Source organism: Cibotium barometz, chromosome 54 (assembly GCF_041138505.1).
Source record: "Cibotium barometz isolate CiBa-2024 chromosome 54, ASM4113850v1, whole genome shotgun sequence".
In the NCBI taxonomy this organism is placed as follows: Eukaryota; Viridiplantae; Streptophyta; class Polypodiopsida; order Cyatheales; family Cibotiaceae; genus Cibotium; species Cibotium barometz.
Window position 1 is genome coordinate 24,095,683 of NC_141099.1, and position 23,914 is coordinate 24,119,596.

At 38.3% G+C, this 23,914-nt stretch overlaps 1 protein-coding gene across 1 annotated transcript; it reads right to left on the reverse strand.

Moving 5' to 3' along the window:
- Positions 1 to 11,099: 11,099 nt before the first annotated feature.
- Positions 11,100 to 13,461, reverse strand: LOC147607969 (putative WRKY transcription factor 11). Its single transcript, XM_086789700.1, has 3 exons — positions 12,048 to 13,461; positions 11,717 to 11,842; positions 11,100 to 11,579 (listed from the first exon to the last, which is right to left on the reverse strand). The coding sequence occupies exons 1-3, from the start codon at positions 13,187 to 13,189 to the stop codon at positions 11,423 to 11,425; spliced, it is 1,425 nt and encodes a 474-aa protein (XP_086645826.1). The 5' UTR covers positions 13,190 to 13,461; the 3' UTR covers positions 11,100 to 11,422.
- Positions 13,462 to 23,914: the final 10,453 nt, after the last annotated feature.

Genomic DNA, 23,914 nt, shown 5'->3' on the forward strand with positions numbered 1-23,914 from the left:
ACCTATGATTATTTCAGTTAGGTTTGTATGGCAGGGTGATTCCTGGGGTACTTACGCCTGGTATCAGAGCTTGGGCTAGGAGATTTGTGGAGAAGGTAGGAAAGGGCTTCAACTTCTCAAAAATCAAGAAAGTGCAGGAATTTATCCAGTGGACAGAAGGGTGTTTTGCAGGTCTTTACCCAAAGGTCAAAGATTCCAAACTAGATCTACTCTCAAACCCACTCACCACCCTGCAAAACCATCCCTCTCTATCAAAAAGTGGTTTTTCCAAATACTCAGTGAAATCAGAATCTGACCGTATGGATGAAATCCTCATAGCCAAAAACCTAACGGGTAACTCTCAGAAATCAGAAAGCTTCAAGGTTGAGCAAATCTATAATGGACGGGGGAGATAAATATCTGTAAAAACCATCACAAAATTCTCAACAAACTCTTGGACAAGCAAGCGCACGGCAGCAGCCTGCCGGCGCAAAAGCGTGGAGAGAAGGAAAATAAAAAAAATCCATGTTTAATCTCCCATAAGCTAATCACCTCCTTAATCCACTTTCTAATCAAGTTCACTTTTCCCAATCCCCATGCAAGTCACATCACTCCTTTTTCAACCTCTACTTTTCCCAATTTCCAAATTTGAGGAGAAATTCAAAGGTTTTCCAATTCTGAAAATTTCTGGGTGCAGAAAAGTGATTTACAAGTTTTAAAAAGCTTCAAAATTGCCTAGAAAAGGCCAGAAAATTCCGAAATCGCTTCTGAAAATTTCAGAAAAATATTACAGAGTTTGGGCAAGGTTTACAGGACTGTTTCAGCAGGTTTCAAAGTGTAGAAAAATTATTTCATCAACAATTCGACTAGCCCAAGACTCTTGAATCACGCGGAATCGTTCGGGATTTGTTTGAGGCGACGAGAATTCAATTCAGCCATTGAACAATGTCTTGTTCAGCTTCAACCAAGATCGAATTGCGGGAGAAAAACAAGATAAGTACTCATTTTTGCTTTATTTATTTACATCAAATAAAGTAAAATTTTATTTATCTACATCATTTGCACAAGCACTATGGCCGATTTGCTTATCTCGCCATCAATTCAAGAGCAACTCCTTTCTTTACAACATCAAATTGTAGAAGAAAGAGAGAAGCGTATTGAATTGGAGAGACAGCTCTCAAATCGTAGACGCAAGCGTGACTCTTCGCTATCTTTTGATGACGAAGATGACACTATTCAAAGGGCTGTAAATGCTACATTGCAAGCACAAAGGTCACAAAAAGAATCCAAGATTAGTCGGAAAGCTTTCACATTTCAAAATTATGATGGAAAGAAAGATGCTAGGGTCATTTTAGCTTGGCTTAGTCAACTAGATGACTATTTTTCTGGAGAAAAATTTTCAGAGAAAGATAAGATTAAATGTGCAGTCAATCATATGGTAGACAGTGCAGCTTTATGGTGGAGTGTAGTTAAGCAAGGTCGTGACAAGCCAGATTCTTGGAAAAGATTTCAACGGCTGGTTAAAAAGCACTTTTTACCCTCACAATTCAAGTCCAAAGTTAGGCACCAATGGGACACTTTGCATCAATTGGAAAAGGAAACTATGTCACAGTATGTAGAAAAGTTCTGGAATACTTTATTACAGGTGTGCAGGTTGTGGATAGAGTCAGCGAGAAGGATCAAAAAAGGAAGTTCATATCGGGCCTTAGATCTACCATTAGGGCCGATGTGAATATGTTTCGACCTCATTCACTATCTTCTGCAATATCTTTGGCAACTAATTCAGAACGTAAAAATGGTTTTCCTAAAGAGATTAAAGCACATGAGGGTACTTCTCCTAAACCATTTACTAAATCTTTTTATGCTTCAAAGAAGATGTATAAACCAGGTTATGACAAAGGCAAGGACGAGGCTAAAGGCAACCTGAGTACCAATAAGAAAGTCAATGGTGGCAAACCGAAGACATCTCCTATCAAATGTTTCAAGTGCCACAAAGAAGGTCACATAGCACCGAATTGTCCGGAGCGTACCAAGAATTCAACACCAGCAGCAGCAGCTCGAGTCAACATGATTGAAGAAGACGACAATGAAGAAGAATCATTCGAGCAAGAGGGTAATTCCGATCCAGATTACTCAGAACAGGAAGGTAAACCTCATGTTCATTCTTTGCTTAAAATAAAAGGAACGATAAATGGACATGAAGTTCTTATTTTGCATGATGATGGTAGTACACATGATTTCATTTCTGAAAAGGTACTTAGAGCACTAAATCTTCATTCTTCACCTACGCACTATAAAGTCAAAGCAGCATTTACTGGAACAAAGTATAATTGCATGCAAGTGGTGAAAGATTTGGATTTATGCATCAAACCTTTAACAGAAAAGAGGGATTTCTTAGTTGCACCTTTACAAGGGGTAGATATAATTTTAGGTATGCCTTGGAGACACAAATACAATCCTATTATAGACTATGACACTCATAGTATTTCTCTAAGGAAGGACAATGAAAATATTATCCTCCAGTGTCAAGTCAAAGGAGAAATGAGTCCTTTGTTGAGTCACACTCAAGCAAAGAGAGCTCTAAGAAAAAGAGACAAGACTTATATGGTATGGGTTAACCAGCTTGATGCTGAGTTGGACACATCCAAAAGACCAAAGTTTAATTCTTTTATCTCCAAATTTAGTGACTGTTTCATGGAAGATCTGCCTCCAGGATTACCTAAGTCTAGGCCAGAGGATCGTAGTATTGACTTATTGCCTGGAAATTCCCCGCCTTGTAAAGCTCCCTATAGAGTCAACAATTTAGAGCAAAGAGAAATCCAAAGCCAAATAGAAGACTTGCTAGAGAGAGGCCTTATTCGACCTAGTAGTTCACCTTTTGGAGCTCCAGTACTTCTTGTTAAGAAGAAGAACGGAACTTACCGAATGTGTGTAGACTATCGTGCATTGAATAAGATTACTGTCAAGAACAGATATCCTATTCCTAGGGTAGATGATCTTCTTGATAAGCTTAGAGGATCAAAGGTCTTTAGCAAGATTGACCTAAAGTCTGGGTATCATCAAGTTCGTATGACTCAATCTGACATTTTCAAGACAGCTTTTAGAACCCAAACTGGTCATTATGAGTTTTTGGTTATGCCATTTGGTTTGACCAATGCTCCAGCTGCTTTCAGCTGTATGATGAATCGTATATTCCTTAAGTTTCAAAGTTTTGTTATAGTGTTCTTTGATGACGTTCTTGTTTTTAGCAAGGATCGACAAGAGCATGAACAACACTTGGAACAAGTGTTCAATCTTTTGAGAGAAAATGAATTGTATGTCAATCCTGAAAAGAGTTCTTTCTTTCAAGAGGAGATTGAATACTTAGGACATATAGTATCGGCCGAAGGGATTCGTGTAGATCCTAAGAAAATTGAGTGTATTGCTTCTTGGCCTACGCCTAGAAACATACATGATCTTAGATCTTTTCTTGGCTTATGTAGTTATTATAGGAAGTTCGTCAAGAATTTTGCTTGTATTGCCAATCCTTTGACTGAACTCCTTAAGAAAGCTACAAATTTCAATTGGACTGATAAGCAAGATAAATCTTTTGCAACACTCAAGAATGCTTTAACACAAGCACCAGTTCTTACACTACCTGATTTTCAAAGACCATTCTTTATAGTAGTGAGACTGATGCTAGTGGCAAAGGATTTGGAGCTGTTCTTATGCAAGACAACCATCCTATTGCATATCAAAGTAGAAAGCTTAAGCCTGCAGAGCAAAATTATAGCACTTATGACAAGGAATTAGCAGCAGTAGTGCATGCTTTGAAAATCTAGAAGCATTACCTAATGGGCTCTGAATTTCTTATCAAAACAGACCAACAAAGCATTAGGCATTTGCTTACGCAACCTCTTATTTCAGATAGGCATATCAAATGGGCAGCTTTCATTCAAAGTTTCCAACCTATGATTCAATATCAACCTGGAAAAGAAAATGTTGTTGCCGATGCTTTGAGTCGAAGACCAAATATCAACAACATTTCTATAATTGAAAGTGAACCATTTGTCCTCATGAAAGAAACTTATGAAGTTGATCTAGATTTTTCTCAAATATGGATCAAATTGCGTGAAAACAATTGGACACCTCAAGGAAGTTATTCTCATAATGATGGTTATCTTTTCTTTGAGAAAAGATTGTGTGTTACTCAACCTTACAGACAGCTTGTCTTGGAAGAGATGCACCAACCACCATTTGTGGGACATAGAGGAGTTTCCGCAACACTTCAAGTAGTTTCTCGAGAATTCTATTGGCCCCATTTGAAGAATGATGTAGCTAAGTTTGTAGCTGAATGTAACATTTGTCAAACAATCAAAAGCTACAAAGGCAAAGCTTTAGGATTGCTTATGCCTCTACCTATTCCTGATAGACCATGGGAACAAGTGTCTATGGATTTCATTACTGGCTTCCCTACTACTTCCAGTCACCATGACATGATTTCGACAATAGTGGACAGATTTAGTAAGCAAGCCTATTTCATTCCATGTAAAAAGACACTAACTTCTCAGCAAGCCGCGAACATATTTGTTAAGCAAATTTTTGTTCATCATGGTCTACCCAAACTGATAGTTTCTGATAGAGATTCTAAATTTTGTAGTCACTTTTGGGTTGCTCTTTTCTCAAACTTAGGCACTAAGTTAGATTTTTCTACGGCATTCCATCCGGAATCGAATGGATGAACCGAAGTTACAAATAGCACTATCTTAGATATGCTTAGAGCCTATGTTTCCCAGCAACCTAGCGCATGGGATAAGTACATACACCTACTCCAATTTGCTTATAATAATACTCCTCATACTGCTACTGGTCGAGCACCATTTGAGATTATCTATGGAAGAGCATTGCCTATTCCGGCTACTAGACTCTCTCATAAGATTGAAGCAGCCGACCAATATGTTAGAGACTTTGATCGCATTCTATCTGAAGTGCGTGATTGTATTCAAAGAGCTCAAGAGAAGTATACATCTCAAGCAAATAGGAAGCGCAAAGATTTTTCATTTCAAGAAGGTGATTATATACTTTTGAGAATTGAAAAGCGTCGATTAAAGAGTGTGGAAAAATTCCCTGCAGTGTGAAGCTAGCGCCTAGATATTATGGGCCATTTAAAATCCTTCAAAAGATTAATGATGTGGCCTATAGACTAGAGCTTCCATCTAATTGAAATATCCACAATTCTTTTCATATCCATCTCTTGAAACCTTTTCGAGGAACACTTCCTACTCACCCAACATATGAGGAACCACCTCTTATTGAAGGAGAGGAAGAAGTACTAGTTCCTGATGCAATCATTGACCAAGAGATAACAACAACAAGGACAGGTAATCAATACTTCAAGTATCTTTTGACTTTTAAGAATCATCCACAAGAAGATGCTAAATGGATGCCTGAGAAATTTTTCCGAGTTTACCCTGAAATTCTTTATTCTTTTCAAACCCAGCAAATCCGCAATTGAGGACAATTGCAAACTCAAGCAAGAGGGATGTCATGAGAATATATTTTAAGTCCTCTAGAAAAATATTATTCATCCCCTCTTGAGTAATTTGGGGACGCCTAGATTACTCTTGCGTCATGCCGGCTAGGTTAATATCGTGGGTGACACCACTATAAATATTAATACGTGCGGTATATGACGTATGTTTGAGGCCACCTATGATTATTTCAGTTAGGTTTGTATGGCAGGGTGATTCCTGGGGTACTTACGCCTGGTAGTCATGAGTTGGTGATGATTTGTGCCTGTTTAATATTTGTGGGATTAATTTAATAATTAATTGGGCTTATATTTTCAGGTGATGAAGACTATGGGAATTGAAGAGTTTACTTTGGAAGAAATGTCTTGGATCATCACATTTCATTTTGGCAAGCATAGTAGCTTGTAATCTTATTAAATGATTTTTCCATTTTGAACTTTAGGAAAGATACATTTATTTTTGTGGAATTTATTAAAGCCTATGGCTTTACCCTAGTCCCAATTTGACACTCTATTTTTGTTAAAGAAGAGTGCCGTGCTCTCTAAAAAGCACATCTTGTATTTTGGGGGCTATGGCCTAATTTTGGTGAAAAGGAAAGCTAATAAAGAAATACTCTTGTGTGGGGAGAGGCCACGCACAAGAGGGGGGAAGATTGCACCCAATATGGCCTTTTTGGAGCTAAGTATTTTTGTTTAAGTGTTTTAATTTTTCAATTGATTTGATTTAGTTGAAGCTTACAAGCAATGGTTTTTAAGATTGAATTAATTCTCTACTTTCCACAATCAATTCCTAGAATAAGATTCCGGTTGCACATCCACTCCTATTTTGGGAAAGATAATACTTTACTGCACTCTTATCTTTTGCTAGGACCTAGCCGGTTGATGTTGCTCATCACCAAACCACCATGTGTAACACTTACAATCTACTGTTCAAAGTTCAATTGAGCTCAAACGACAAAAAATATCACAATGATTTTCAACTTTTCATCTATACCCACTTGATCCCACAAGTAGCTTAGTTTTTTAGAAATGAGAAGATCAATGTAGATGAAATCCCGAATAAATCTCCCAATGAAGAGTTAATCTCTATGAAAACTAAAATTTACGATAGCAGAGATAATGGGTCGGTTGGAGAAGCTTTTTAAATGCAAAAATCAAATGCTAATCAACTTCTAATGATGAGAGATTAAGAAAAAAGAGCAAAGATTATCCAAACAATTCAAAATGTGCAAATATTTTTTCTCTAGAAGGTGGAGAAAAAACTCTCACATGGCAGAGAAAACTTTATACTCAAAATTTTCAACTCTAATCAAATCCCCCAACCCTCTCATGCGTGAACAATCACTAATAAAGCCCAATGCATGTGAACAAAACCCACAATGCTCCAATGCGCGTGAACAACCCCCAAGGTGCTCAAATCAACACTAAATCACCCAATGTGTGAACAATGTACCAGGATCTCACACAATGCATGTAAATAATCTCCAATGCTCCAGAAGAAAACTCAAAAAAATCTCCCAAATGTGTGATCAATGTGAAAGAACCCCCAAAACTCCCAAAAGTATACACATGTGTATGAGAACCTCAATCATGTGAGCAAACCTCTAAACTCAAGGCGTATAGGATGTATAACCCACTATGTAAGAACAAGCCCAAACAAATCAACAAACATACACCACCATCTTAATGCATGCAAACTCCCCTTTTTAAGAACGATGACCACAAAATGGAGTGGCTACCTACAATGTGAATGGCCACAAAATGGAATGGTTGCCTGCAATGTGAATGGACAAGGTCCTAGTGTGAATGGCTTAAATATGTAAAGGATAGTGGGTAAAACCTAAAGTTTCCACTATTGCTCATCATTTACCTCTACAAGCCACGCTTGAGCTTGAAGAAAGCAATGATGGCAAACTGCTTCTACCTTCCTCTCTCCTCTGGCACCTGAGAGCTAGTTTTTGCTCTCAGTGAAGCTTACCCCTCTGGCTCAAGAGCTGAGAGCTCTATTGCTCGATGAAGGCCATTTCCTCTTCTCTCTTTTTTTTAAACTTTGCACAACAATCTGAAAACTCTGCATAGTAATCAAGAATCTCTCCAAAAATGCAAAGAACTCAAAGGATCTTGCAATTAATAGGAGGAAACTAGGCTTTGTGTGAAGATTTAATGAAAATAGACTCTGATTCATGCAAAAATTCTCTAGAATTCAAGAAAATCAGGAAGATTTTCAAGAACATCAAGAAATGCAAGAAAATCAAGAAAATTCATTTTGAAAACTGTGGAAATTTCTAATCCAAGAATGATTAACACTAATCATGATAAAGAAAATGCATTTTGAAAACTAGATTAACAGTAATCCAAAAAATGATTATCACTAATCATGATCAAGAAAATGCATTCTGAAAATTAAATTAAGAATAATCCAAAAATGATTATCATCTAATCACTCCCTAAGCAAGGATCTAAGCCAAGAGCTCTAATACCAATTGAAATAGAGTGATTATAAGCTGAGATTTGGGACAATCTTTATGCTGACTAACATGGAATGAAATCATGCATAATGCCTAAGTGATTTAGCCTTTCACCAAAGGATAGAAACATCCTTCCATAAGCCAAGGTTAAAAGCCATGAGGCTCCAAGAGTCATGATGACTAATGTCAAAAAGTATCAAAAGGTGTTAAAGGGTACAATAGTAGTCCGTGAGCTCCCTTTTATACTTGAGCCCATGACCAAAGTCCTAAACCTAATCTAAAGTTGTTGCTTCATTACACTAATTATCCAATTTTGAAGCTTAATAATGATGCACTAGTAATAGTGAATAGTGTTTAAACAATGTGATTAAGGGTATCAAAATTTGGTGGCCACAATTGGACTTGTGTAATGGAACATTGAGAGGGTTTTTCACATAACATTCTTGTCCTAGATGAGAAGAAGTGGTTTGTGCTAAAAAACCACCTCAAAACCTCATGAAAATGATGAAGTATGCACAGAATCAAGCGACCACATTTCTTCTTATTGTGGTTACGTCCATGGATGAACTGTGCCAAATTTTCATTTGTAGAGACCTTGTACTATTGCTAAGCTAGCCCTAAAAGGGCTTGACCCAATTTGGAGAAGGCGTGGAGAATTTATCAAAAAACCAGTCGTGGTGCAGCGTCAATCCGGGTTGTGCAGTACAAAAGCACCGAATTCCTTTGAGATATAGATGCACCTAGGGCTACGTAATTTACTCCTAAATTTTTAAGGGAAATGGTGGCTTGGTTGAGGAGAACAAGATCTTGCAACTTTGGATCACAAGGAGAAGAAGAGGGTAAGCTTAAGATTAGCGACTTAAAATAATTAGTACTAATTAAACTAAGAAATGCCTACTGGATACTAAAAGGGGGACACAACAATATTTTTTGGAAAGGGAGAATGTTAGGGATTTTAATGCTACTGAGCAATAAAAAAACACTGCTCAGCAGCGTACTTTCGTTGCTCTAGCAGCAAAAAAAAGCTGCTACACTGTAAAAAAATAAAACATTTCATGGCTTGGAAATTGTAACCCCGCTTCTTTTGCCGCCCGCCAATTTTATCATTTGAATGTACTAACCTTGATACCTTGGGTTTTTTTGCAGGTTCATGTCTAATCTATTACTTCTACCTCTCCAACCCTATCCTCCTCAAGCTCAAGCAAGGTATGTCTTCTCTTTTCCTTCATCTCCTATGCAAACAAGCTTTCCATGAAAGCTTTCTTGTGAGTATTTCTATTCTTTTTCCTCTTTAAAGTTTTTCTTTTCTTCTTTTTCCCTTCTCATTGAATCCTAACCCTAACCCTAGCTTCTACATAAAAACTCTAATAGAGAGCTTTGATGGAGAGCTCTCTATCAAAGCTCTATTAGGTTTCTATGTAGAATCTAGGATTAGGGTTAAGCTATAATGAGAAGGAAAAAAAAGATTCAATAAGTTTTCTATGTTATGTAAAAGCTTTCTTTAAGATTTCTATTAAGATTAGGTTTCCTAATAGTTTTTTTTTCTTTATTTAGTTTGATTTTGTAGGTTATCCACATCAATATTCCTTTGGAAGGGCGGGTGATTGTGTCAAGTTTGCCAATGCAAGAACTGTGTGAACTTTTGGTGGGCAACTGGGCTGCCCACCACTCTTAAGGACTTTTAAAAAACGAGGAGAGTCCAAAACGGTTGGCCCCTGGGCCAAGGATGATTTTGACGGGCTGGATCACTGTTCAAAATGACAGGTTCAATAAAAATAATGCCCTTTTTTTAAAATGGTCAGTCAAAAGAAGCGGCGGTATTTTATGATCAGAATACCCAAAAACAGGCACGACGCCCATCAAAAAAGCAACCTTGCCCGGCCCCCCTCCCCCTCTCTCTCTCTCTCTATATAGGTATTTTCTCTCTCTATATATATATTTTTTGAAGGCGGGTCAAAAATAACTATCGACTATAAAAGCGTCTCCGTCTCTCTCTCTCTCTCTCTCGCTCTCTGCCCTAAAAGACAAACTTATAAAAGGTAAAAGTTTTCTAGCGGCAACAGAAGTCTAACACAGAACGTCTTTTCCCATGCTTTTGAAAATTTGGCGAGTCCAAACGGCTTTCGCTCTCATATACAGAACATGATCGCGAGTACAAACGGCTTCTTTCGCCCTCCAACTGGTGGCGTCCTCATGTACATTGTAACTGGTCTGGCATGTCATGTAGTGATGGTATGTATAACTCCCCACGCCCCACTACTACTCCACGGCATGCAAATGCACACTCCACACGTGCCCACTGCTTTCTTTCCTCCATTTATCATGTTGGGGGAAAACATGCATACTTGAGAGGACATTTTACCCTCAGATGTGTCTGCATATAATGCAAACAAAGACCAGTTTTGATGCTTCAAGAAGATCTGCCATCCTTCTACAACCACACACTACAAAAAACACCTGACACTACCCTCTCCCTCAACCATACCATCACGCAGGGACGATCTGCCATACAGGCAGCCATACCCCCCCCCAACCCCCCATACATCTCTTGCCCGCCGTCAGATGGATGCAGGGAAGATCTGCCATCCATCTACAACAGGCAGCCATACACCCCCCCATGCATCTTCTCTTGCCCGCCATCAGATGGATGCAGGGAAGATCTGCCATCCATGTACAACAGGCAGCCATACTCCCCCAAACACACACCCACCCCCCAAAAAACTTTTTCATGGGCAGGAGGATCCCAGGAGTCCTGATGGACCATCCCGTGGGTCATTCATCACTTTCATGACTTGGCCAGCCATGAGTTATTATGACCCTCATGACTGACCATCCCATGGGTAACTGCTCATCACCTTCATGACTTGGCCAGCCACGAGTTATTATGACCCTCATGACTGACCATCCCATGAGTGACTGCTCATCCCATGGATCATGAGTCATAAGCCTCATAACTCCTAGCTATCAAGTCAACAAATTCACTAAACAGTTCACACTGAAACTCTCAAAAGTATTATTGCACCTTGTGGAATGCCAGTGCACTTCAGCATGGCAAGTCCACATGTATCAACATACATACTACTCATGCCTTGTAACCTTCACACACAACTCTTGAGTACATGTCGGGCGTAACACAAGATTCAGAAATTCTAAGAAGATTGCTGTATTATACTTTGGCCCTTGATACATACATAGTAGTTTCTCTCATCAGCACACCCAATGTACAGCATCAACCCTGTGATTGGGGGATCCAAGCTCAAAAAAGTTAAAAACCCCGAACATGGTTCCACTCACTCTGCATGATGATCTTTGAAGCACCATGTGTCTCCACTAGCTGAGTGGGGGAAAGCTAACTTGACATCATTGATAAGGTATCCAACTCCAGCAGCCAGATCACATAGGTTCACAGGAGAAAATCCAAGCCCTCGCCTGTGGGTAAGCTCTGTAGGATTATGATGGATAGTCCTCATTCATGAACCATCAAGCTCATACCCTCAGTTATGATCTGTGAATGATTGTGCTCTCCTTCGTAGGTGATGATTAGCATGCTTGCATCATCGACGGCTCGTTCCACGTGTTTTCTAGCAGGGCATCCCCGTACACTGCTACATTTGTAGTATCCTCTGCATCAACAAAAACACTTCAGTAACTCAATCGGATGCACATCAAGGACAACTGTGAAACAAAATCTTTAAGAACTCCACTTGATGCACATGAAGACCACAACTACATGGCATACCCATGGACACTGGGGTAGTACCTGGGGTGAGGAGAGCCCTTGATTGGCTTCTGTCCATACTTCCTCCATGAGTATTCATCAACTGGTATATCTGACATCTTCAAACTGATAGCAGGCACCCTCATTACGGTCTTGTTCTTTGATTTCCTGCAACAATCCACAAGCATCACTAAGCAATGCAGCACAGTTGGGCTCTCTGAAATCAGATCTGCAGATGGGCTCATGCACACCACATATGCATTTTGCATGGTGCCATGTTGTTAGCATGGCCAAAGGACACCGAGAATTAAGCGAATATATCAAAACCCCAAATAGAGAGCAGTATTAATCATATGCAAGCAAAGACACAGACCTGCGTTTCGAGCAATGGCATTTCCCAGAGCTATTGCACTTGCCTCCAGCATCTTCCAACTTTCCCGAGCACTTCTTCTTAGCTGCAGACATTGGTGGGCGCCCACCTCCTACAGACCCAAAAGCATGCTGAAATACCGACTGCTTATTGTTTGCCACACTACCATCCATAGTAAGAGATGACATGAAAGAGTTAGTGGTGGTGGAGAGGGGAGGGGTACAGCTGATGGAGGGTTCCCGCTTCTGTCTGGACACTTCTGGATGGGAATGTTGAGTCTGGAAGGAGGAGGGCTGCTGGCAGTGGGGCTTGGGGCCTTTCTCAAAGGACCCGTTGGAGGTGAGAATGTTGGGACTCTGAAAGAAGAACTGCTGGGGAGACAACGTGAACATGGAGGCCTCTGGGCGGTAGAGGGCAGGCGTGGTAAGGACACCAGGACTATTAGAGTTGCTCTGAGGAGGGGGGATGTGAGGTTGAGCTTGAGTGGGAGGCACACAGGGTGAGACAGAGGCATAGAGAGGGGATGCAGGTACACCATTGGCAAACATGCTCTGTGACGAGTTGCCATACACTAGTTGGGGGTTACATAATGCACCCACTATGGATACATCTGACTTTGGCTTAGTGTTGGGATGCTGATGTGATGAGGCCAGAACAGGCGAGAACGCAGTGTTTGGAGAGACATTGTGGGCTTCAGGGGAGCCATTGCTGAGAGAGGAGGTGCTGGGAGGGGATAATTGCTTCACAGTTTGGAAAGGGATAGCGGCGGTGGGCTGCGGACGGAACAATGTATTGCAACCACTAGATTCACCATGGCTGGAATCAACAGCCCCATCAGAAGAGCAGCTGGCTGGAGCTTCCATGAGGGTATCAGAGAAGCTGCTGGCTTTGGAGGCAGATGCAGACTGAGGGCCACGGCGGAACCGGGCATGGCCTGATCTTCCAAGCAGAGAAACCACCTTCTTGAACTTGGAAATGGTGGCATCAGCCATGGATGAGCACTCCTCTGCTCCTGGGCGATGTTGCTGTGACAGCAGATGTATTAGGTGCTGCATGCTTTCCAGCCCTGCTGATGCAGCCTCCTGCACATCTATATCTCTCTCCATCTTTGCAAAGCTGTGGTAGTCCAGCATTTCCATCGCCATAGCTATGCCCAAAAACAAGCTCTGGCACAGGCAGTGAGGGGAGGGTTTGCAAGAGGCCCAACAAGTACAGAGTGTGTATGTGTGCGTGTGGGTGTGTGGGTGTGTGTGTGTGAGAGAGAGAGAGAGAGAGAGAGAGAGAGAGAGAGGTGTTAAGAAGTGGGCGCTTCAGCTTGTGACTTCTTAAGATGAAAGATGAAAGATGAAATGGTTACTCAAGGATTCAGAAGGTTATAGAAGGCAAGGTAAACGGCGATGCTTTCAACAAGCCCAAGAGAGAAGAACCCACAACGCAAATAAGTGGGGCTTGGAACAAGAGAGAGAAGATCCAGAAGCCTCGGTTCCCGAAGAGAGAGAATACTATGATACCACGTCGCAAAGTTCCCAAAACAACCGTTTCCCGAAGAGAGAGAACAAAGGGCAACGTTCCCCGAAGAGAGAGAAAACCAAGAAAAGTGGCACTGGTCAACAATTCGGATTTTACGAGTTAACTTTTGATTATTTTAACAACGCTTGAGATCCGGGTCAACCTCGCGGGCTCGCAGATTAATGTGCCGGTCAAACCCCAGGCCCCGTTCACCGCTTGCTGCCGTCCGATCATCGGTCCAGATCGGACGGCCCTGCCGCAGCGCCGCTCTCTGGCAGCTGGCGGCTGCCCGTTGACTAAAATCCCACCCATACTTATTTATGACAATTATGTGTGTGTCCTTTAGCTCTAGCTTTTCCATTTTGCCTTCCAACCGAGGTTGCCCCTTGAGGCTTGAACGGTTGAACCCTCTTTCACACCTTTCTTTTTTGAGCCCCACTAAGCAGTTTTTCCCACAGCCTTTTTTTCCTCGAAAGGGTGCATTTGTACGTGCCGTGTGTGCTGCCATCCATCGTGCCGCATGTTCCCACAGCCTTTAAAGGCACATGACAATGCTACCCTTTGACACCACGTCCACATTTCAGTGACATAGTGAGAATATTCTTGTTGCCGCATCACTTGGCGGAAGTGTGCACCGCCAACCTAGTGAATGCTACAATGTCCGCCCTAGTTAACGAAGAAGGAGAACACAGTCGTCCATGTGTTCATCACCATCACGAGATCGTGCAACCCTCCATCACTTTGCAGAGTTCCAGTGTCGTTCCAGTAGTGTAGAGGACTCTCATGCAAATACACATTGTCATGTTCTCTGGGAGTAAAATTTGCTAAATGCAAAAGCTGGTTGGATTTGTAATCTTGTCCACATTTTCAATGTGATGTGTTTATTTGGTTGGATTTGTCATGGCTTCCAAAAATTCCATTGGTGGCCCAGCAGAGTAAGAGGGTGGTGGTACATCTCCACGGCCCTCCCATCTACTATTGTTCAAAATACCACTGGTATTATTGCTAAGGTGGCAATTTCCATCTCAATGCTTGAGCAACTTTTTCATTTATTTGTTCCACATTAATTGTTTTATATTCTAATTTGGTTCACAAACCACCAAAGCGCCACTGATGGTGTTTTTCAATGTGAGAATGGCCATCTAAGCTATGGGAGCTTCCAAGTGCCCATGCTCTAGCCCCTTGCCATGAAACATGTGTCTTGAAGGGCACAAACAATCCCGATTGTTAAGCGTTACCAATTTTTAAGCTCGAGTGAAGTGGTTCATACTCACCTTCTTCTAGTCACCATAGCCAAATCACACGCAACCAAGCCGCCTTAAGGGCCAATCCTTACATGGCCAAATCTGCACACCATACAATTTGATCGCAAGATTTGGCAACTAGTGTGGCCAATCATGAGAATAGATCCTCATAAGATCATATTATCCAATTTGTATTCTTTGAAACTCCTTATCAACCCAAACTCACTATTGTTTCTTTGTTTCACAGCTCCAAAATTTTCAATACACAAACTTACCGACTTGCATGAAGTACTTCACTTACTTGAGTAGCTTGGCTAGCACCCAATATGAAGCCAATGCTAGCCAGGTTTGAAAACATGAATGCACATTTTGGGGGCACATTAGCGATTCATTTCCAACAACGATACTTCGATAGATGTACAAGGGCTCAACTTGAAGACATTAGCGATTCATTTCCAAGGTTTGAAAACATGAATGCACATTTGGGGGCACATTAGTGATTCATTTCCAAGGATACTTCGATAGATGTACAAGGGCTCAACTTGAAGACATTGTCAACTAGCCTATTCTCTCCTTTAGGTATGTGGGTGATTGAGCAACTTCTAACCAAATTTCTTCTTTCTTTTTCATTTGGAGACTTGTGAAACTAATATACAAAATGCCTCATGTTATCTATGGAGGCAACTAAAAGTAGCCCATGTTTATTCTTCTTGAAATCCTTATTAGGTCATTCATTTTTACACCTCTTGTGAGTTATTTCTCAAGTGAAAACATGTTCATATCTCTATTATGGTGACCCTATTTATCAATGGGAATAAGAACATTTCCAAAGCGTGGCATAATTTTCTCTGATAAAGTGCTCAATATTCAATGTTTTGATTGGAAAGGTGAATACCCAAACTATATAAAATTGTTGGCTAATCTTTGACGAATCATAGGTGGTAAACAAAATTCAAAGGTATCATTGACAAACCCCAATTTAAAATCTCTCTCTCTCTCTCTCTCTCTCTCTCTCTCTCTCTCTCTCTCTCTCTTTGTGGGTGGGGGTGTCTGTGTGTAGGTACGTACAAGCACAAGCAATTGGTGGGGTGCACATTTGTGCACAAATGTCAACTTCTATTTTATTTTTATAAAGACACAATCTTGGGGATATGAGGCAAAGGTATATAAAACCCTTTGATACAAAATGAGGCAAAGGTATATGTAAAGACACAATCTTGGGGATATGAGGCAAAGGTATATAAAACCCTTTGAATACAAAATGTTTTGGCACTATGACAAAAGTCTCTCCAAGGCACTATGACAAAAGTCTCTCCAAGGCCCACTTTCTATGTTCAAGGTTATCATATACACAATGATGTTGATAACTTGTCATGTCAACCACTACCCTTTCTTTAGTTTGAGTGGTGTCTAGCGGGGTCTACACTTAAATTTATCTTGTAGGTTTGTATAAGCTACCAAGCATGTGATGCAAAATGCCTTAGAATAAGCTTGAAGAGTGTTCGTGACATCATATTTTTATAATAAGCACGTAACTCACCTAGCAAGGGGATCATAAAGGTTCTTTAATGAATAGGAATAGCTTGTTGAGAAACTAAGGGTTGTGCTAAACACATTTAAGGATAACATGCCTTTACAACCAAGGGGATCACATAGGTTTTTAAATGAATACGAATAGGTCTGTAAACTAGGGGGTGTGCTAGTTGAAATTGAAAAGTTTGATACTAGTGACTACATGGTGCAAATACTAAGTACCATTTACTCATTCTCTTCAAAGAGAGAACGTGGGTAGTTGAATCCATTTGTTTCTTCTTAAAGGCCTCCTTATCTATATCCAATGGAAAATTTCCAAGCACGCCTTTTAAAGTGATATATTTAGGTGTTTCTTCAAAATAGTGTAAGAGTGTTATGGTTGTCTACACATATGAAGTGAAATTTTTTCACTTTTTCTTAAAAGGTTAAGAAAAGAAACATTTATTATGATATGTAGAATACATAGCATTACCCACAAGATGTAGCATTGTCACAACTATTGTTAAGTATTTCACTTTCATGATGAGTTTTGAAGTAAGAGGGATAAGTAAATGTAGGTGAGTCAAGAAGTCAACAAGGAACCCTTATATAGTCTTAATCATACCATCAATTTTTTTTCAAAAAGTCACTCTCAAAGACACAGGTGACAACTCTCGAAATGATAATAATTATCTCTCTTTATAGACTGACAGACTAGTTTTTATTAGTTTTTCAAAACAAGCACGCCTTTAAACAATCTCTAATAGTTATTTTATGATTTTTAAGTATAAATTAAAAAGTAAGATTAGGTGATGGGTACTACAAGCATGGCATAAAGTGTCAAATAAAGCACTCATTCATGTCACCATAATAGTTTTTGAAATTGATTGAAAAATCAACTTTAACATGAACTTCAAATTGAAGATTTACAACTTTGACATTTTGACTAAGCTTTATTACATTCTATGAGCACTTTCAATTTCTTAGTCACATGCCAACATTGTGATTACTCTTCTAAGTGCACAAATGTGAATTAAAGTGAGCCATGATATCGTTGCATCTACAAACTTAATCTAATAATATTATTCTCCTAGTCAACATGTGTGTAAGCATGTTTCTTTTTTCAAACAATAAAAATAAGGGTAGAGCTTTACTACCATAGTTTGTTTTTATTTCGTTTATTTTACAAATTCACAAGAAGCATTAAATGTTTCCTTAGGGAAGGGGGGAGCAGTGTTCTCTACCATAGTTTGTTTTTATTTCGTTTATTTTACAAATTCACAAGAAGCATTAAATGTTTCCTTAGGGAAGGGGGGAGGAGTGTTCTCTAGTAATCATTTTCATTATTCTTAAACATATAATCATCATCTAACTCTTTGTGTACAATAAAGATAGAATACAATCCCCATGGCTTTAAAATCTTCATTTTTGTTTCAACTTTGTGATTTCATGTGGTAAATAAAGGTCATAATGCACTTATCATCAACATAGCTAAAGTTGATACAATTTTGCTATGAGGCTAATTAAACAAAATTCATTCTCTATTGTTAGTGGCGCTTTTTTGCACCAATCGTTTTTAGTGATAGTACTCTAAAGTTCATAATTATGGGAAATTTATTTTTGCCTTGGAATTAAAGCTAACTACAACTTATTTTTCACGGCAAAAATGAATGTGATTGATCACATTCATAGGTAGCCTTGAACCTGCACCCACACCACACTTGCTATATTGAAAATAATTTTAAAAACAACTCCAAGTTTAACTACTAAAGTGCCACATAAATGGTTACACCTCAAGAATTGAATTATAGTAGCCTTGTAAATTCACAAGTGGATATCTAATTCTCAATATTGTTTTATATACGTGGAAACATGGTTCATATCTGGAAGAAAATTAGGCAAGCCTAACCCTTCTACCATGTGATTTATGTGTGCACTAAGTCAATGTAATATGAAATGGAATTTGTGTAGAGATAGAGATAAAATTAGTTTAGCATAATAGACCTCCCACAAACAGTGTCATGTAGTAACCTCCCTAGTTAGATAACACACATAAACCTTTGAATTCGCATCTTTTGTGTGTTTTGATATTAGCCACAAATATGAAAATGGTTCTAAAATATGTCTTCTACCACTTTGAAAGCATTTCCAAATAATCTCCACCTATGAGGAAGGGCTCTTCTAAGCTCCTTTTGCTACACATATAAACAAAACATTATTCAAGTAAATGATGTAGAACTATTGAAATAAAAAATGAAATAAAAGTTTTCGTAAGGTTGTCCCACCTATTTTGCCTTAGTGAACTTGTGCTATAGCATGAGGGGTTCCTTGAAGGTGGTAGCTTCCTCAATGAAAGGTCAAGTTTGTGGCATCTCTCATTGGCCACGCCCCATTGGAGAAATGTTATCCATGGTTTTTGCACATAATTTTGATGATTGTATAATTATAGACCCATTTTCAACTTATTGATGACTGGCTAATTCATGTTTTATCAACTTGTTTTTGTATATTATTTGTATTATTGGTTAAACAGATTTAACCCTTGATTGAATCATTACCATCAATTGAATAAAGTTAGCCCCACTGAAGTCTTTTAGGTGGAATCACCTATAATTAAAAGTGAAATGGAGGGGAGATTAAAAACATTTAAAGTAAAATAATGAACTGTTTGAATGAGTGCAGGTTTCTTCTTAAGTTCACCAAGTGAACATGAAATGACTGATATTGTCAATCTATAGGAGTGCTATTAAATGCAATCTCAATTTCATTAAAAAAGGAGAATGCAATTACATAACTTAGATCGATCATAACGTCTAAATCATAGAAATATTCAAATATGGGGGTGTAATTATATGGGGAATAGAAAGCCACAAAATGCTACCTAGAGTTTGTAGGGTTGAGAGAAAGAGAATCATGGTATGGTTGAAGACCTTGTAGCTATAACTCTGGATCATGTCTACGCCATGTAAACAATTGTATGCACCTTAATGCTCAATGTATCTTATTCATTTCTCTATTTGTTTTTCAGCTATAACTCATAGAGCTTTACAAGAATTTTCCAGCTTTTGTTGCATGTGAATTTCCTTTTATTTTAATCTAGCATTACATTTGAATTTGCTTCGTTTTCAATCAAGCATTGCAATGTTTCAAACTTTGTCTTTCATGTTTTAAGTTATTCAAGAGATGTTTCAAACAAAAAATCATGAAGATCTTTCAAATTTATAGCAAAATTTATCATTTTCAGTCCTTAGAAGAGTTTTAAACCAATGAATATTGTGAGGCTATATAAGGCTATCGTTGTTATGTCTTGTGCATGGACATAACGAGGATAGAGACCGACTAGACACAGTTCTTGTATAGTAGTGTGAACTAGTTATTAGGCTATATATAGTTGGGATTATGGCTCATTTGTATGGAAGTTATTTGTGGAACCCTACCTTAGGACAGGAGCCTCTCCCAAGAGACACAATGTGTGGTTATCCCGTTGGTTAAGTGTACCAGTGAAAATTTGATTTAGGGTGCATGGTATGGGATGTGCATGCCTTGAGGGTGCATGCTTGCTAAGGTTGTGTTGGTCTTTAGGTTGAGGGTGGCTTACCACCATTGCGTATGATTTGAAGCCTACGATTGGGTGGTGAGTGCTAAACCCTTCTATGTTCCTATGGATGCCAGTGTCATATGGTGTACATGATTTGTAGTGCTTTAGATGTGCTTCTTGGGATTTCTTTTGTGAATACTGGTCTTGGATGGACACACATGTCTGTGGATTATTAATATGGGGTTTTTCAATGGTGAAGGGGGATGAATAATTGGACACTAATTTGTAGCAATAATGGGAAGAATTTAGATATTGTAAAGGGAAACTATTGAGTTTAGGTGATCAATTATTTCATAAACACATAGTATGGCCATTACCTTAATAAAAAATTTAAGCGATCTTTATACTACTAAAAGAACTTCTCATTTACATGTACAAATATTAAGAGTTTGTTAAACATAAGAATTAATATTTCTATGGCGGAAACTTAATCTCGTGCATATTTTAGCCTCCAAACATTTGGACATTAAGGGGGTTATTGCAATTTTCTATAAGGTCTTGCTCATTAAAAAATTTGGAGTAGTTGGCTCTATGTTGTAGATCCTACACCTCTTTTTTTAGTAAAGACATTAAGGTAGGAATGTGCCAAAAACTTTAACCACGTGCTCTTAATTAGGAGACTAAGGCACATTTAGCTATTACATATTGTACCTTATGTTACTCCTAAGTTTTTCTCTCTCAATCCTCCTCTTCTAAGTCTAATCCATAGAAGTTTTTTTTTTTGGCATAATTTCTAATGCTCTCATATTGTTTGCATGTTTGGGAGGACCTTGTGTTGTAGTAATTTACCTTCAAAATGATTGATGAACAATACCTCAAGGTCCCCCATAAGGCTTAATTTGGGCATGAGTAATTACATGCACCTTACAAACATAAGAAACCAAACATTTAATGACTAAAGGTTGCATGAACAATACCTCAAGGTCCCCCATAAGGCTTAATTTGGGCATGAGGAATTACATGCACCTTACACACATAAGAAACCAAACATTTAATGACTAAAGGTTGCATGAATCCCATTATTTATACATGAAATGACAGCTTGCATGAACCCCACAAATGTGCAAGAAAACAATCAGCATACAACTACCCCAATTATAATAACTACAAAACACAATCTCACTAGTTGCATTAACACTAGTTTGGTACCAAAACAGGACACTTGAGTGTCCTTTTTTGGGGGTTGCAAAAAAAAATCAAACTCCTAATGTAGGCTTTAAAAACCAAAATGCTTCATTGGGCATGTAGAACATAACCCTACGCTTATGTAAAAAATGCTAAACATATAAAATGCCTTTTTATTTGGAAGTACATAAGCAACAAAGTAGCATATGTCTTGAAAATGAACATTTTTTCAGGATTTTTCAGGATTTTTCCAAATATGCAAGCATCATTCTCTCAAAAAAAAAATCCAATGATATCAATAGCATTTTTCCCAAGATATTTTGATAGCATACATCAGTCCAAGGAGGTAGAAGTTCACCAAAAAAATCATTTTCCTTTCCTAGAATTTTTTCCAAAAAAGTTGTATAAAATCAGCAAAAGTAACACGTATTATCAAAATTCAATCACGCCACTAAAAAAAATTGTAGCCCTATCAATGAGAATGTTGATTATTGGTTTTCATGCTTGAGATGAGATAAATAAGCCATAATTTGATGTGTATGACACTAACTTAGCCTCCACTTAAGTAGGTTCTTATCGCCTAGTTCTAAAAAAACTGTAAAAAACAAAAATACAAAATTTGATCATCTTTTTTCAAAAACTAATCATAACTATGCTTGCACAAGTAGTCTACACCTATAGTTACAACAAATAATACACTTACACAGCTTTCCCCTTTGATGAAAATCAAAATTAGGCTCATAATTAGACATTTTACGTATTAAAAACAGGTTGCGCAAAAGGCCATGTATGAGAAGAGGCCCAAAAAGTGGCTCTAAAGTTTTGGAAAATTCAAAACAAAGTAGTATTTACCCTATATAACATGGGTGCACCTCAAGTTTTACATTATTAGCTTGCATATGGAAGGAGAAAAATTCATGCTCCACCTGTATAAAAAACATCATTTCAATATTAGCGAGTCAAAAATTTATCCAATAATTATCGTTTGATGATTCCAAGATTTAGTTTACATCATGGGCTTTCCATCAAGCCAAGTTTCATGATCAAACTATGTCTCTTCTAAAAGTTATGTACAAATTACTACTATTTTGAAAACAGCAAAAATCATGCGTTTTATCAGCATGCGTCTAAGAAAATTAAAATATTGCCTTGCAAAAGCTAAGAAAAGTGAAATTTAAAAAATCTCAATTTTTTTTTGGGTCTTGAGGAACATCTGTGGATGTTAAGCATTTCAAAACTCTTAATAGATTGCCCACAAAAATTCAAGAAAAATGCTAACTTTCAGGACACTTTAGTGTCCTCAGGACACTTTAGTGTCCAATTACAGAACTAGTGTTAAGGTATGCATCCCCCTTCTACCCAATTTGGTTACCACCATCCCATGACTATGGAGCATAAAAGAATCTTCCTAAAATACCATATCACCCAAGAGAAGTTGTTGCATCTAACTTCATGCTTTTACTTTCTTATGACTTCCATCTAATCTAAAAGGTATCCCTTAAGCATTGGGATTTATCAAAACACCACACCCTAATCAAGGAAAGAATTATGATCATGTTTGGTTATAGCTAAAACCACTAGGAGTACAAGAGACGATACTAAACTTGGTGCTTACATGGAGGAGCAACGGCATGGATGATTTTGTGTAGGTAGTTTGTCACTCAAACATTAAAAGAGAAGGAGGTTGGAAGAAAATGAGGAGCATGCAATCAGAACAATCAGAACTTGCCATATTTTAAGTGAAATTTTTTCAATTCTATGACAAATAAAATGTGACTCGTAAAACTAATAAAGCTATAAGTCTATGACAAATAAAATGTGACTGATAAAGTTAATAAACAAAGGACTTGTTCTAATTTGCTTACATTTTTACATGGGAAGCTGAATGAAACTTGCTTTTAGTTAAATTCTATCATATTTTTCAACTTATATAACCCCCCACTTGGGTTTGATTTAGCTCATCTAAAAAGCCTAAAAGCCATCCCTAGCCATTGCATTGGTTCACCCCAACTTGGGGAATGGATGGACAACCTATTTTGTCCAAGATCCCATTATGTTCAACATGCAATAATAGATATTTTTCTACTTAAAGCTTCTTATACTTTCTCATGTCCCAATGGGAAGGCAACTCTTTGATCTCCCATTTTTCATCTTCTACTAACTTATCCTTGAACTAACTACCATGGTCCTTATATATTTAGCACAATCAATGTATGCCCCTCCTACTACTTAGTTGATTATTCTCATCAATTATATAGATCTTGTGACCTAAATTGCCTCAGCCCCACACACTCTTTAAGGGTAAAATTCTTTTAGATCTAATCATTCAGATCTAAATTTCTCATTCTTCTTTTAGATTTAATCCTATATACACATACTTTATTCATAAGTTTTTACATAGAATGAAAAACATTGAACATTAGATGTTTGAAAGCTCTTTAAAAAAATGCAGATTTAATAACTTGTTAAAGTCTCTTTTGAGAGAGTCATTACCTTGACCAGTTGGTCTTATAGCACTAAAAGTGTCATAAAAATCAATTGTTTTTGTTTACATCTTTTCATCCATAACTAGTTGCTTCTACTTACACTTATACACCCATCTTACTTAAAACTCTATCTAGATGGTTCTCTCTCTCTCTCTCTCTCTCTCTCTCTCTCTCTCTCTCTCTCTCTCTCTCTCTCTCTCTCTCTCTCTCTCTCTCCCCATTTTTCAATTGATCCTTCTCAATAAAAATGCAATCTAGCACCAATACTTCCCTCTATGTATTAATTTTTCTCTTATGTCTAGATTTTTATCAAACATTGATCCGAACTTGTTTGCATACAATCTCTCTCTCTCTCTACACACACACACACACACACACACACACATATGCTAATTA

Bases quoted from the DNA above. Each gene is read 5' to 3' on its own strand.
- LOC147607969 (XM_086789700.1), bottom strand. From the start codon at position 13,189: ATGGCGATGGAAATGCTGGACTACCACAGCTTTGCAAAGATGGAGAGA. The intron at 11,843-12,047 runs GTCTGTGTCTTT...GGATTGTTGCAG, and splicing joins TGCCATTGCTCGAAACGCAG to GAAATCAAAGAACAAGACCG. The intron at 11,580-11,716 runs GTACTACCCCAG...TTGTTGATGCAG, and splicing joins AAGGGCTCTCCTCACCCCAG to AGGATACTACAAATGTAGCA.